Below are 15,517 nucleotides of genomic sequence, written 5' to 3'. Positions count from 1 at the left end.
TCCGCGCCCGCGCCCCACCAGACCCAGACCCAGACCCCCCGGATAGGAAGCCCAGCCGCGGCGTCCTGAGGTCCTCCCCCTTCCGCCTTCCACGCCAGGAGCGGGAGCATGCGCAGAGCTGCCTGCGGGCCCTGAGCTCCGAGGCGTTACGTAAGCGCCCGCCTCCGCGGTGGGGCCGAGTTCTGTGGTTGGTCCTGGGCAGGCGGAAGCGGCCCCGCCCCGGCTCGGGCGGTGGTGGGTTGGCGGGAAGGTCTGGCGGGAGCTGCCGCTGTGACTGGTTGTGGTGCGGAGCGTGTATGTGCGCGGCTGTGTTCGGCCTGGCGGCTCCTGAGGTGGGGAAGCTGTGAGGTGAAGGAGACAGCCGGAGCTATGCAGGCCTTCCTCAAAGGCCCATCTACCATCAGCACCAAGCCCCTCACTGCTAAGGAGAGGGGTGCGGCCGGCGCAGCGGGGTGCAGCGGGGAGGGCAAGAGGCCTAAACCCATCCCCTGGGTGGAGAAATAGTAAGGGTTTTTCTGAGGCGGTGGGGTCTCTGGCTGGGGGTGCAGTTGCTGATCGTGGGTGGGGCTGGTTCTGGAGGGGTGCGTGGAAGAGGGAATGAGTGCGTAGCAAAGGGAGTTGTAGGTGTTTCCTCCTGGGAGAGCAGCTTTAACTTCTTATGTTATGGGGGAAAACCAGCACCATCAATTGCTGTAAGAGCCCTTGTTGGTGTTAGTGAGCAGAAAACGCTTCTCTTGCCCCTGTCAAGGGCCCCTGTGCCCTTTCATCACTGGCTTGGTGTGAAAGTGTAGGAAATGTTTTGGTTTTGAGAAGCCGTTAACAGCTAACAAAGTGGTGAAATATTGCAGTCTGCAGTACAGTTCTGCTTCTAAAACCAGCTCAGGCAGGTGTTTACAATAGAAATAGACAAACTGCTTCCCAAATAATTAGATCAGTAATACAGACCAGAGGCATTAGGCAGATAATCTTGTTATGATTTTGACCTCAACTATGAAATTGTAGAATCATAGAATAGTTAGGGTTGGAAAGGACCTTAAGATCATCTAGTTCCAACCCCCCTGCCATGGGCAGGGACACCTCACACTAAACCTTCTCAATTCTTCAGTACTTAGTGTAATCAGAAAGGGAAGTGTTGTTTTTCTCAATTTTTGTTTTCTTCTGAAACCGTTAGCTAATAAATTGCATTTGATGTCTTCTTTAGTCGCCCCAAAAATGTGGATGAAGTCGCATTCCAGGATGAAGTTGTTGCTGTGCTGAAAAAGTCCTTGGAAGGTGCTGATGTGAGTGTAATAAGTGTGTTTAGGCAGAAACTTTGAAAACTTCTAACTCAGCAGTTGTCATTTTTGTGGTTTAACCACAACAGACAACTGAGTACCACACAGCTCATTCTCCTGCCCCAAGGCATGAGTAGGAGAATTGGGGAAAGAAAGTGAAACCCATGGGTTGAGATAAGAATAAATTTAATAATTGAAATAATATAAGAAGAAAAGGGGAAAAAGAGGACTAAAACTAAAGAAACACAAGTGATACACAGTACAGTTCCTCAGCAACCACCGACCAATGCCCAGCCTGTCTCCGAGCAGCAATTGGTAGCTACCAGCCGATTCCCCCCATCTGATATACTGAACATGATATTCTATGATATGGAATAGCCCTTAGGCTAGTTCAGGTGTCTGCTCCCTCCCCCAGCTTCTTGTTCCCCACCTCACTGTCAGAGCATGGGAAAGTGAAAAGTCCTTGACTTAGCGTGAGCACTACTCAGCAACAACTAAAATATTGGTGTGTTATCAACATTGTTCTCATGCAATCTGAAACACAGCGCTGTACCAGCTACTAAGAAAAAAATTAACTCTACCCCAGCCAAAACCAAGGCAATGATTTTTCCAGTGGTACTTTATGAACAAGCTAAGTGGTTTCCTCATAGCATGTTGCGAAATATGCGTAAAATTTGTGATGCTTCCAGCACTCTTAACGTTGTGAAATTGTCAGTTCTGTGATGTAGTTTGAATCTTTCTGGAAAAACTCAGTTGATTCACTTCTTGTTAATAGTTTCAAATCTGGAAAGGCTTTTGTTGTCTCTATGCTACTTTTCAGATAATATTTTTGACATTCCTGTTTAAGAGAAGAGGGGAATTTCTTTTTCATACTAAAGTCTGGATTGCCAGTCATTCCTAAACAGTTCTAGTGATCTATCATTGCTTCTGTGAAACTGCTAAAACCTAAAACAAATACACTTGTTAGTCATAAGGGAAGTTTAAGTTCTAAGTGCCACTCATAACAGTATATACTTGTAACTATATATACTACTTAGATACTGATTCTAGAGTTTCGGGGTAAAAGTTTCTAAGTAAGTTTTTGGCTTTGAAAAGCCAAGTATGACAGTTGCACTGACTTCAGTGCAGTGTTTGCTTCTGTGACCTAAGAGCGTTTTCAGTTGCTTTTGTTTATGCTTGCATTTGCTTTTGAATAATCGTTTAGTAAATACTCAGTATGAACAATGTTTATTTCCTCCAAACCAGGTGAGAGGCAGTTGAAGGGAGGTATAAAATAGGTAGCCAAGAGATGGCTGTGCTTTTCTGCAGATCTGGACAATTCTTCCCCTCATACATGATGAGATTTTTTGTTTGGTTGTTGGTTTTTGTTCCACATTTCGCCTAGAAGAATCATTCTTGTGCTCCAAAAGCTGCTTCTGTTTTCATGGACTGCTAATGCCATAAAAGTGCCAGTGGAAGGGGTTGGTAAGGATGTTCTGAAAATGACATTTGTGATACGGCTTTCTGCTCACAGAGACCTAAAAGAAACAATTTGGACCTTTCAGAGTTTTATTCAAGAAGTCTTTCACTTGTAGTGTGCTCTGATGCACTATATGCACAGGTAGTCTTTGGTATTTGAAAATTTTACCTTAAGGCAATTTGCTCTGTAGTTCTGGTTTTGACTAATACGAGCTCATTTCTATCTAAAAATATTCATTTAATCAACCTGCAAAAGCAGAAGTACCTTAAGCATGAAGAGCCAAAATGGAGCCTGTGTGACAGAACTTGGGAAGACTTGTTATAATTTCTTTCTGTAGCTATGTCTCCAGATTCAATTTACTTTGAGAATGCTGTTGTAATGTGACCGTGTCGTGTAGCATTGTACCCATAGAAATTTGTGTTTCAGTAGCAGTGTTGCTATGTACTATATACTATGTATTTGTACAGTTGAGTTGGTTAGTAAGGAACTACTAACAGCTAAGGAAAGGAGGTGCTGCCACTTACTCTGTCTGGATGTATCAGTTGTGGAACATCGCTTAGGTGATGGGTTATGAAGTTCTATTTTGAGCAACAGTTATTTAAAACCTTACAGCTTCTGGATCAGCAATGTTTCTTAGATTATGAGCCTCTTATGCTTGTGTTGGCTTTTTGCCTCCTGAGTTAAAAAGCCAAATTACAACTTCTGCTTATGAATACAGGCTTTGTATTTTGCCATAGCTACCTAAATCCAGCAAGGCATTTGAGAACAAAATCATGAAAGTACTTTAAAATATCTGACACTTTTAAAATTTGGATATTTTTATTAGTTCTTGAAAGGACTCATTCTGTCAAAAAGACAAAAGTGTAATTCAAACACCAAAGTGGCTGGTACTTATTTCAAAAGTTCTTATTGAGTTTGGAGATCTGGTGAGATCAAAGAAACAGCTGTGACAATGCTGTAGGTTTGTGTAATGTGCTTTATTTAAACCTTAGTGTTGAAAATGGAAAGTGGGTCCTTTGTTGATTGGCCTCTATTTGTAGGCCTTGGTTTTGGAGCTGCTAAATGGAGCAGAACTTTTAAGTCCCTGATATATCTCCATTTGTAATAGCAAGCACCTGTCTTGGTAGAAACTGGGGAAAACAGAGTCTAAGTGGTTTTGAACTGGAGAAGCTGATTTCTGTCTTCCAGGACTGTTGATTTGTTCTTGGTTGTTTTTTTTTTTGCAAACAAACTGAGAAGTGTCAAAGTATTCTTTAGTTTTTATTTACTTGATGATATCTTAATGACTGAAAAAAGAGAGTTAGGGGTAGGATTATTGTGGCAATTTTTCTCTTCACTTGTGCTGAAACTTCTAGAAAAGTAATTGGGGTTCACTCGATATGCGGTAACTGTCCCATAAGCAGGGTGATGCCTGCAGGTTTGCTGCTTACGCCTGGCAGACATGGAAAAATGGATAACCAGATCAGGTTGCAGCCGGTTTAAAAATACCGCCACCGTTGCATAAAGGAGTAGGCTGTGCTTGATGGAAAAGTAGTGTAAATATTGGTGATAACTTTAGTGAGAAACAAGCATAATTCAAGTTGTAACAAACATTAATAAAGTATGGATTTAATGGAATTAGAAACATTCTTATTAAAACTTGGTACCTGATAATGCTTGATTTGAGAACTAGTAAAATGCAAATTAGCATAGAGCCATGAAATTATGAATCTCCGTGAAAATGCCTATCCTTGCAGTGTGTTAACCTAACATAGTGGTAGGTGAATTTTCAGCTGACATTCAGTTAACATTTCCTTTCACTGGAACTTTCCTAAAAGATACAGGGGAGTAGAATTGTTGTGGCATGTAATCAAACTTGGAAAAGTGTTTGGTTGCACTAGGTACTGTTTACTTTTCAGTAACTAGGGAAACAATGAAATGATTGGTAGAGTAGGCAAAACTTGAAATGGATTTGTTTGCTATAAAATGATGGAAGATTGAAAATATTCTGTTCTTTTACAGTACATACACAGCCGAATCTGTTATTTGTGTCTTACCCAGTTGTTAAAATGGGATGCTTGTTACCAAACTGGTCTGTCTCTGTTTCATTTTCTGATTATGGGCTGTGTACTTCTGCATTTTTCTCTGCTACTTGGATGTGTTTGGTTTTGCTGTTCCCATTCTGTCTACATTGCTTCCTATATTCAGCATAAAATTTTCTAATCTAATTTAGGTGATCTTTTTTAAAAATAGAATCTTTATTAAGGGCTGAAAATCAAGTCCAACTGAGAGATTTGTCTTTTTGCTGTTGATCAGAGGGACTCTTAGATTCTTGTTCTAAGAATATAAACCTGGAACATCGCCCTGTCAAAGGCAGCAGTTTTCAACTGCAGTCTGATAGCATAGAAAGCTGTAGTATAGAAAGTCTGTAGTATAGAAAGCTAGCAGTCCCGTGCTAATTAGAAAGCATCTTGATTTCAGCCAAAATGTAGTCATGACTGACTTACACAAATTTGATTTTTGCCAACTTATGTGTTGCTCTGATATATTTATGGAGAACAGTCATATTCCCTCTTTGCTTTTGTTTTGCTGAGCTAACTAAATCACACTCTTAAAAAAAAAAGTCACTTACTTCCCATAAAATAAGTTCTTTACTCCTTTAATCACCTTTCCCAGTTTGGATTCATCATCCTTGGCTAAGGATGATATGAACTGTGTGTAGCTTTCGTGATTAAGCCTTAATAGCCCCCTCTTAGTATGAGTAATTTTCCATCTGCATTGAAAGTGCACATTTTAGGACTACTGTGTTAAACAGGCTTACACTGTTCCTCTGACTGACAGACTTTTGGCAACTTTTAATTTATTCCAGCTGATGAATTCCAGACATCTAGCAGATATTTAGTTGTATTCTCAAGCTGTGAGATTTTATGCTTTGTGCTGCTAAATGTCATCCTATAATCATTACTGCAGTCTTTGCTGTACTTCTTTGATCTTCCTGTGTCAGCCTGTTCCTTTAACACATTCCTATTTTTCATGCTGAGGTTATTAATAAAATTATTTGAAAGATCAGTTAACCTAATGTCTTAAAAAAATTAGGTTCAGAATCTGGTCTCCTGCTTCAAAAATCCTTGGATGGGTGTAGAAATTTGCCAGCCCTATGCTGGCAGTCCAGTCAGTCCTTACAAGCATCTCTGCATTGCACTTACAGCATTCACAAGCTACCTTGTATTTATTGAAGTTAATGACAGCACAGAATTCTTGGCATGGTTTGAATATGGGGAGCTGAGAAAGTAAGGGATAGTTAACATGTGACAAGTTTTGAGACACCTGCACTGCTAATATTACCCAGACTATTTCAAGGACATTCTTGGATAAATCTGCATGTCACTGCAGTCATAACAGTAAGTCCTGTAAGCTTTAGTAATCTCAAACATGACCTGGAGGGAATATATCAAAATAAAAGATAAACTGAAGTATTAAATTTGATAGAACATAACACCAAATAACAGCTTGTTCATGCTGTGTTATAAACAGCAACTATTTGTCATCCTTTACAGCACTATTTGTAATGACCTAAAAGTGAAAGACTTGATATTATTTACCAGGAAGAGTAGATAGTTTATGGTCTATGAGGTACACAGATTTTTAGTAGGTGTTCCTGTTTGTGGTTTGTTTTGTTTATTTGCTTTTCGTAAAATGGTGTGTTGCTGTTTCAGCTTCCCAATCTGTTGTTCTATGGCCCACCTGGAACTGGAAAGACTTCCACTATTTTAGCAGCTGCTAGAGAACTCTACGGGTAAGCTGGAATCAAGTTGCTTTGGTGTAATCAACTATCACATGTCTTCTAATCATGTGATGGAGTGTCTCTGGCCATTGCCTGCTCTTACGTAGCTTCTAGGTCTTTTTCAGGAGTACCTTCACATTGTAATTCAGCTCTAATATGAGATTTCTTTCTCTTTTGTCCTGTCACAAGTCTTTGCTTTCTGTTACTAATATAGACTTACAACACTTCAAAGAACCATATAACTCTGTAACAAAGAGTATGAAAAAAATGGCTTGCATATACCTTACTGAACTTTGTAAAGGGATGCCAGTTTTAATGGAATATTCAGTAAGCTGATAGCTACACATAGATCTCAAAGTACTTCATAAAATGCCTGAATTGTAGTCTTTTTGTTATGCACCATTGAATTGTGTCTAGAAATAATAGTGGGAGTCTAAAATTCAGCATGTGTACGTTCATCAACTCACTTGTAACGCTTGGGGGTTTTGAGTAGTGAATTCAGTGACCCAAAAGGAAAAAAAAAAAAAAAAGACGAGAAGGTGGTTTGATGTTACAATCAAGTCTAATTCTAATTCCGACTTTAGTACCTCTCCCCACCACCCCCCATCATCGTTTTTAATTTTTGACTCATGTTGCTTTTTAGAGACAACCACTTCTATTTTAATAGTAGGAAGAGTGTTTCACATTTTACGTCTATTTGAATTCCCAGAACTTAAAATCCGCTGGCTGGTTTGTTTTTTAAATCAGAGGTGCTGCTGTATAGTCTTGCTGCTAAATACTGTCTGTATTATACTTTATAGATATTTCTTTCTGGTAGCATTGCAATGGCAGAGCCCTACCAGTGACTGTATCTGAGCATTTTACTTGTTCCTCCATGTTGCTCACAACATATAAGTAGAAAGGCATATTATATAGTGCTCTGAACTTATGAAGCCAACTTCCTGCTTTCTTTTTCCTCGATAACTGGTATAATTTTGCACCTCATTGTTTTTCACAGTCTGGGACACAATTGTAAAAATAGCTAATGGAAAGTCATTTACCTCAACTGTATTTTAATGAAGCATGTTATTTAGTAATGCAGGCAAAAATAATACCTGCTGTTCAGAAAGCCCAGACGGGTTATTGAGATACTTTATAATGCGTCATTACAAGAACTAACAACTAATATGTTGTAATAAAAATTTTGCAGTCCTGAATTATTCCGGCAAAGAGTCCTTGAGTTAAATGCCTCTGATGAGCGTGGAATCCAAGTAATTCGGGAGAAAGTGAAGGCTTTTGCTCAACTTACTGCATCTGGAAGCCGTTCAGAGTAAGTGCTTAGGACAAAGCCTGTGGTTCTTTTTCATTTATAATTCTAATACAAATGATGGGTCAGCACTGCCCAGGAATTTGCAACACAGAGTGCTTGGACTAAGCTTTGACTTCATGTAATTTCACGTTGAGAGTTTGAATACCTGGGAGGAAATTTGGCCAGTTCTGTTAGAGTTAGAGGCAGACAGGGAAAACCCCAAAAGATCAAGTCTTCTGGATTTGGTGATAGGTAATTGCCTTTGTAAATGTAGTCTGACTACCATAGAAAAGCTTCTGTGGGTAAATTTTGGTGGAAGTTGTTTCTCTAGTATGTCTAATCTGCAGCATTGCTTACAAGATGGGTGCTAGTTTCTAAGATGCTAACAAGATTCTGGCGTAAGGTGGCGAGAAGGCCTGTGCGGGTGAAGCCAATATGTGTGGAAAAAACAGTGGAAAGTAGCAGAAAGAGACTGCATGCCAGGACTATCTGGCAAGAAGTGATCTTATGTACTGAAATTAGTCCATTGCAGTGTTCTTTGAAGTTTTGGGAATCAGGAAGCTTGGAAAAGAAGAGTGCATTGGTTATTAAAAGAAGAAACTTAAGAGTACATATTTTTGAGGACATTTGGTAGTATTAAAGTGTCAGCCTTTCTATGGGAACTCAGTCCCCCCCTTTATTACAAATACCAGTCCATAATCAGAAAAAAATTAACTGAGTATGTTCTATTTGTCAGGTAAAAATAAATGAATTATGACTTGCTGTTTGCACTGGTATGGAGTTTTTGTTGTTTGGTTGAGTTTTGGTTTGGTTTGGTTTTTGGCTTGGTCTATACATTGCATGTCTCCTGGATAAAAGATTTCTTATTTTTCAGTGGTAAAGTTTGTCCTCCTTTTAAAATTGTAATCCTGGATGAAGCAGACTCAATGACTTCAGCAGCTCAGGCAGCCTTAAGACGCACAATGGAGAAAGAATCTAAAACAACGCGTTTCTGCCTTATTTGTAACTACATCAGCAGGTATGTGTGGAATTTGTAGCTTATTTGGATTTGTTGCCATTTTTCTTCTGTAGTTTCTTCCTGCCCCCTCCTGCTGAGAGATTGACCTACAGTTTTCAGTTAGAGATGTAGTAGAGGTGTAGCTATGTGAATACGAGTCTGAGGACAATGTTTAGGTTTCAACTTGTATTTTTTACAAAGGTGTGGGTTTAAGGTTATTTTGCCTTTTTCTGCCTTGAGAGCTTTATCTGTATGAACTTGACCCATGCATTCATTTACCAAACACTTAACCTTCCTTTCTTTCAGAATAATTGAACCTTTAACATCTCGATGCTCCAAATTCCGCTTCAAGCCTTTGTCAGACAAAATCCAACAGCAGAGGCTGTTGGATGTTTCTGAGAAGGAACAAGTAAAAATCAGTAATGAGGTAATTTCTTGGTTGCCATGTAATTTTGTTGCTTAATACGGTGCATAATTGCATTGCACTGAAAGGGGCTAAGTCAGCATACTTTTCCAGACTTCTTAATTGTATTTAGAGGAAATATATAACCTCACTTAAATGTTATTCTCCTTCCACAGATGGGTTGAATTTTAAGTCTTCCTAAAATCAGAGAAATGTCCATCATAGAAAACTGAAGCAAAACTATAGGGCTTTTTGTTCTGTGCTGAGTATAGTTGCATTAAACCGTGCTTCATTATGACATTGCCATCACACATTTATAAAAGTAGAGAGGTTGCTTTGTAACTTGTGTATTGTGTGTGTGTGCGACCATCTGCTCTAGACATTGTTTGATGTTTTAAAGTCAGTGTTCTGAGAAAGCTTACTGTGTTTTAATTAACAGTGAACATATAACTTGGCATTTTCTGACATTATTTTCCAGGCAGTGTCGTACCTTGTTAAAGTGTCAGAAGGGGACTTAAGAAAAGCAATTACTTTTCTTCAAAGTGCCACTCGCCTAATGGGTGGGAAAGAGATCACAGAGAAGATAGTCACTGAAATTGCTGGGGTAAGCCATGCTTTGTTTTCTCCTGTAATTAATCTGGAAAGCATTTGTGTAGCAGGTCTGCTGACTACCTACATCTACTTTTGCTCAAAGTTTGACTAAAAAATTGTTTTATACTCATTCATATTGCAGTATGGTGCCAATACATACCACCAGAATTTTAAAGATGGCCTGGTTTTGTACACTTATTATATATCAAGTTTCTTATTCTCTAAGTCATGGAAATCTGTAAAATAGTCTTATAATTGAAACTGAAGTTGAAATATTCTGCCCATGAATGCAAAATGTATTGCTTTTTGTGGGACAGTGGACTAGAACATCTTTTGGGCACTTTTATATACGTGTATATTTATATGTATGTGGGTGTATATAAGTATAGATCATTGCAAAATATGGTTTAGAAGCACCACAGGGGAGTAGCTTTCAGTAGCAGCTCATTTTCACCTAACACAGTAACACCTAACTCATTTTAACGCTGTTCACAGTGACAACGCCTCTTCAAGGATGTTGCTTTTTAACAAAACAGCAGAAATTTCTTATAGAATGACATAGATAAAACTGACAGGGACAAGAGAAACCTGAGAGGAAATACATTTAAATAAGACTTTCCTGAAGGTGTTCCTATAGCAACAAAACAATTACCCTCTAAAGCAAGAAAGGTGAGATCTGGAGTTGAGGAGCTGAAAAATAAATGGCTTTAATGATGGACACACTTCCCTTGAAGGTGCTGCCATTGTAGCTAATTGGGAGCACTGTGGGGTTCTCACTTTGATGGAACCAGAGGCTATTGCAACTGTGCATGTTTTACAGACCAGTTTTAAACAACTTCCTTGGTGAACTTCTCATTCAGTTTTGTGTATCTGGCTGTAGGAAGGAGCTGGGTTTCACTTCCAGATATCTGTGAGTCACAATTTCAGAGAAACCTGGCAGAAGTTGACTGTAATGATACGAAAGAAAAGCATGAAATTCCATTATTGAATAATGCTTATATAAATCTGTCCTCAGTTCAGCTATAGCAGTCATTTTTTCTCTTTTTTAGTAGCTGGTGCAGTGCTGTGTTTTTGACTTTCAGCCTGGGAACGGCACTGATAACACCGCTGTTTTTAGTTGTTGCTAAGTAATGTTCACTCCTACCAAGGACTTTGAGTCTCATGCTCTGCCAGGGAGGAGAGGAAGTCGGGAGAAAGCAGAGATAGGACATCTGACCCAAACTAGCCAAAGGGGTATTCCATACCACAGCATGTCATGCCCAGTATATAAACTGGGGGGAGTTACCCAGAAGGGGCTAGATTGCTGCTCGGGTCGGCCTGGGTATCAGTTGGTGGGTGGTTAGTGGTTTGTATTCTCTCCCCTTTTTATTTCCCTTATCATTATTATTGGTGGTAGCAGTAGTGGTTTTGTGTTATACCTTAGTTACTGGACTGCTCTTATCTCAACCCGTGGGAGTTACATTCTTTCGATTCTCCTCCCCATCCCTCTGGGAGCTTGGGGGGAGGAAGAAGGGGGGGAGTGAGTGAGCGGCTGCATGGTTCTGAGTTTCCAGCTGGGCTTAAACCATGACAAAACCAAAGGAACCCAACTTTACATCTTCATAAAGACTTCAGGGTCTTGGTTGTACATAACTTTTGTGACCCTGGAGTGGACTTAGTCCAAAAGATAAAAATAAAGAAGCTTTGAAACCAAATGGTCTAGGTAGTCAACAGGAATGACAATGACTAAAGAAGGTGCGCGGTGCTTCCCTACTCAAAGCTAAATAATGATGTGTTAAGTTTTGTTCTTCTGATTTATTGTCTGATTGTGTTGCATTGTGCTTTTTGAGTATGTCCCTGGTGTGTCACTGGAGAGAAATGACTTGCTGTTTCACTTAGTTATATAATAGTTTTGAAAACACTGGCTTGTTGAAGTAGGCCCTCCACTTAGTGTCCTGAATAAGTGTGTTTATGAGGGTGACTTTGACAATTCACTATCACTGTATTGTTCTTATTTTAATATCACTACTATAGGACAAACATTACAGCCTAGCTTTGACTCTTAGAATTTAGGTAGTTTTAGTTATATACTTGCTTGAAAGTGGTTGGGTGTGTAGAGAAATGAAACCCTAAAAGGGTTTCCTTCAGAAACAGTTTGTATTTGTTACTGTAGCATCAACTTCAATTTAAGCTTGCAGAGTTGAAATTAAGAAATGTAACTTCTTGTTACAGGTCATCCCTAGAGAAAAAATTGATGAACTGCTGTCTGTCTGCTGGAGTGGTTCATTTGAGAAACTGGAAGCACTGGCAAAGGTAGAGTCCTCTTGGTGCTCTAGCCTGAATGTTTTTCTTGGTTGCTGCCCTTTGAATCCTTTGTTGCTGGGCTGAAGAATGTTTGGCCTCAGGTCAGTTAGGATTGACATTTCAGGAAGTGTGTCTTTTACCAGTTAGTACCCTTATCTTTCCCTTCTGAGCTGCCAAAAGAGCTGTCAAAGTTGCAAATAAGATTCCATACCAGTGTGAGTTAAATTGATGACATGTGGAGCTGTTAGGCTGAATTAGGCAGAGTAGGAGTTCCTAGCAAGATGCTTGGCTCAGGGCTTTACAACTGTCTTCAGGGTACTGGCCTAGTCTCTGGACTACTGCCTTCCTTAGTTACACAGAAGCTGCGTTAGATGAGAAGTATCTGAATAAAACTGTAATAAGTCCTCAGTTTTAACATATTTCATGTCAGTCTTACAGTACAGCAGTGATTACAGTTGTCTTACGAATTGCAGTGTCTTAAAATAGATCTTGCTGGAGGTGGCATAAGCTAAGGTTTCATAGAGGTCGATCTGTTTTCTTTAATACAGAAGAGATTCTTACTTGCTCTGAAGAATGTGTAATTCCTCATCTCATGAGTTTAAAGGAAGCTCAGTCAGTCTTGAACTGGATTTTAAATCAAGGGGTTGTCTCTGACAGAGGGGAGGAAGCCATAGTATGTTCTCCCTTCCAGTGAAACATTCCATGCCCATATGAAAAAAGCTGGTATTGGTCAGCCTCCTGCTTTTTCCTTGGCTGAGCCTCGTCGGGTGGTTTTGGCAGGACCTCTGAGTCTGGAAACTGGCAGCAGATGTTAGAATGGTTTGTGCAGATGTCACTGCTTTCCACTTTCACGTTTACTTGCCATGATGTCTGAAAATGTGTTGCTCTTAAGATGTGTTGATACGGATTTTCTAAATCCTTAGAGCTGGTATAGTGTTTCATCAAACCACTATCAAATCTAATGCAGTAGTTTGGAACTGCTCCCCAGTTCCTCAAGCAGGTACTTAATGGTGGGGTTTTGTTTCAAATATTAGTGCTTGATATGCAGTTGACACAACTTGAATGCATGCTTCTGCAAAGTGCAGGTGTATATTTTGCTGTACAGAAAAATAAGGTTGCACCAGCTCTTCTTCTAATTTCATAGACTTCTCTCTGCATAAATGGCTTCCTGGACACCTGTTCTCATTTGGTTTTGTAACTGGGCACTACTGATTTGGAAAAAAAAAAAAATAAATGTGACCATTAATTGCCATGGAGTTTATTTTATTAAAAAAGTTCTGGCTGCAGAGATCTCTGTGGGGCTGAGGCTGGCAGCTGCTGGATGAGGAAAATAAAGTAGGTGGCACTTTAAAATGTGAAGGCTGTGAAACTATCACATGATGCTGTGGATGCTTTCCTAATTTTAGAGTAAGATTGAACAGGTTCATTGGAGGTTGTTAAATGCTTAAAATGTCTCAAACTCACAAAATGTAGATTGTCAGAAGCTGGAAGAATATTTGGGGAAAATCATTGCTGTGTGTGTGCCAGGCTCTTGCAGTCTTTCCTAGGCACTCACTTGGGGTTGCTGTCAGGTGGGATGCTGGACTGCATACAAACCTAGCAGCTCATCCTCTAAGATGTAAAAGCTCCATAATACATTTCAGTACAGTCTCAGTTCAGGCAACTTTTTAGATTAGTCTTCCAGTTTGTGGTGTTTCTGCTGCTGAATTGTTTCTGTGTTCCTCTCTGCCTGACACAGAATCTCATAAATGATGGGTATGCTGTTGCTCAGCTTGTAAACCAGCTGCATGATGCTGTTGTTGAGAGTGAAAATTACAGTGACAAGCAGAAATCTGTCATAGTCGAGAAACTTGCGGTAAGTCTGTAGCCGGAGTTAAAACACAACAAAACAACATTCATCTCCACTGACTAATTCTTGTTTAGGCACTCTCTCCCAAAATGCTTTGATTTTTAGTTCTGAGTGTTTCTTGGTGGAACCTAAATTTTTGTCTCAAGAAATTTCATGAGAAGGAATTGAAATCCAACCAAGTAAATTATTAGCCATATTATATTGTTCTAATGGGACTCAAGGAGATTTGTAGGTTTGGGGTTTGGTTCTTTTTGGGGTGGAGTGGTGGTTGTGGTTTTAGGGGTTTGGCTTGTTTTAATACAAGGTGGGAGGAAAAATTAAGATGAGCTTACAGAACAGTTATGGTTGGAAGGGACCTCTGGAGATCATCTAGTGCAGCCCCACTGGGCCACCTAGAGCAGATTACACAGGAACCACATACCAGTGGGTTTTGAATGTCTCCAGAGAGGGAGGCTCCACAACCTGCTTGAGCAGCCTGTTCAGTGCTCTGCCACACTCAGTGTAAAGAAGTTCTTCCTCACACTGAGCTGAAACTTCTTGTGTTTTAGTTTATGGCTCTTACTCCTCATCCTATCACCTGGCACCAGCAATTAAACAGGAGCTGCAAATTGCAGAGTTTTGTTCTGGTGTGTAAAATATGCCCTGTCCAAAGAGCTCATTAACTTGCTAAATTTTGACCAAGAAATGGCAGGAGGTTTTGCTAAAATCACTAAGGAAGAGTGAATAGTGTTGTTCCTAGCAGTTACTTGCAGAGCAAATGGTGCATCCTTTCCTGTAAGCTGTCATGGCTTGGCCTCTCTGAGAAGATGGAGGTAGTTTGTCCCAGGTTGGTGTGATGGCTGAGTGATGTGTGCCAGAGGTGTCATTGCTGATTAACAGTTGAACATCATCTGGTGTTCCCCATTGTAACTAAAGGGACAGCTGTCTTGAGCACCACTGTTTTAAGAGGCTTCTACCTTCTCTTTTCTGTTGCAGGAAGTAGACAAATGCTTGGCTGATGGCGCTGATGAATACTTGCAGCTGATGAGTCTCTGTGCTTTGGTGATGCAGCAGCTAACACAGAACCCTTAATGACTCCTGCAGCATGCAGCTTTTTTTTCACAGGTGGCCAAGGTTCTTAGAGCAAGGGTCTGGCTGCTTTTGTAGTGGGTTGGGGTTTTTTTGCAATAAAAGGGCTGCTCAGCAGTTGGAAAAGATCCTTCTGAAGTATTTGGGTGTTTTTTTCACACTAGGTTTGAGTGCTCTCTAGCTGCTGAGGGGACAGTGGTGCTTTGCAGTTTGTTGTTGACGACTTGTACCTGGGAAGGTAAACGCATCAGAAAATGAGCATATACATACTGAAGTCATCATCAGGTGAAAGCAGAGGAAGAAAGTAGGAATTGTTCCTCTTAGTTGACATTGGTTTTGAAAGTATTGATGCAGTAAAGCAATCACATACAACCCATGAGGCCTCAGGCTGAGCATAGCCTCTATTTCTATCTGCTCCTTCAGCATTAAATACCGCAGAACACTATTAACTCTATTGCAACACTTCCCTCAAGCTATGTAAGAAAAACCATGCGGTGAAGGGGAGGTAATCCTCTAAGGGAGTGGCTCCTATTACAGTATCT

At 40.2% G+C, this 15,517-nt stretch overlaps 1 protein-coding gene across 1 annotated transcript; it reads left to right on the top strand.

The window, feature by feature from the left end:
- The first annotated feature begins 298 nt into the window (after positions 1 to 298).
- Positions 299 to 15,026, top strand: RFC4 (replication factor C subunit 4). The gene is made up of 10 exons (XM_057400411.1): positions 299 to 503; positions 1,202 to 1,280; positions 6,429 to 6,508; positions 7,686 to 7,805; positions 8,659 to 8,802; positions 9,088 to 9,208; positions 9,663 to 9,788; positions 11,987 to 12,067; positions 13,797 to 13,913; positions 14,883 to 15,026. Exons 1-10 carry the CDS (start codon positions 370 to 372, stop codon positions 14,976 to 14,978), a joined length of 1,098 nt encoding a protein of 365 aa, XP_057256394.1. The 5' UTR covers positions 299 to 369; the 3' UTR covers positions 14,979 to 15,026.
- Positions 15,027 to 15,517: the final 491 nt, after the last annotated feature.

This window comes from Pezoporus wallicus, unplaced genomic scaffold, assembly GCF_028554395.1.
Source record: "Pezoporus wallicus isolate ANWC-B61680 ecotype Strahan unplaced genomic scaffold, APGP_CSIRO_Pwel_v1 contig_6897, whole genome shotgun sequence".
NCBI classification, from domain to species: domain Eukaryota; kingdom Metazoa; phylum Chordata; class Aves; order Psittaciformes; family Psittacidae; genus Pezoporus; species Pezoporus wallicus.
Note: the sequence above shows the minus strand (reverse complement) of the source record. Positions and strands in the feature narration are given on the sequence as shown.

Excerpts from the sequence above, each read along its gene's own strand:
- RFC4 (XM_057400411.1), top strand. The coding sequence starts at position 370 with ATGCAGGCCTTCCTCAAAGGCCCATCTACCATCAGCACCAAGCCCCTC. Across the intron at positions 7,806-8,658 it reads GCATCTGGAAGCCGTTCAGA|TGGTAAAGTTTGTCCTCCTT; the intron begins GTAAGTGCTTAG and ends CTTATTTTTCAG. Across the intron at positions 8,803-9,087 it reads ATTTGTAACTACATCAGCAG|AATAATTGAACCTTTAACAT; the intron begins GTATGTGTGGAA and ends CCTTTCTTTCAG.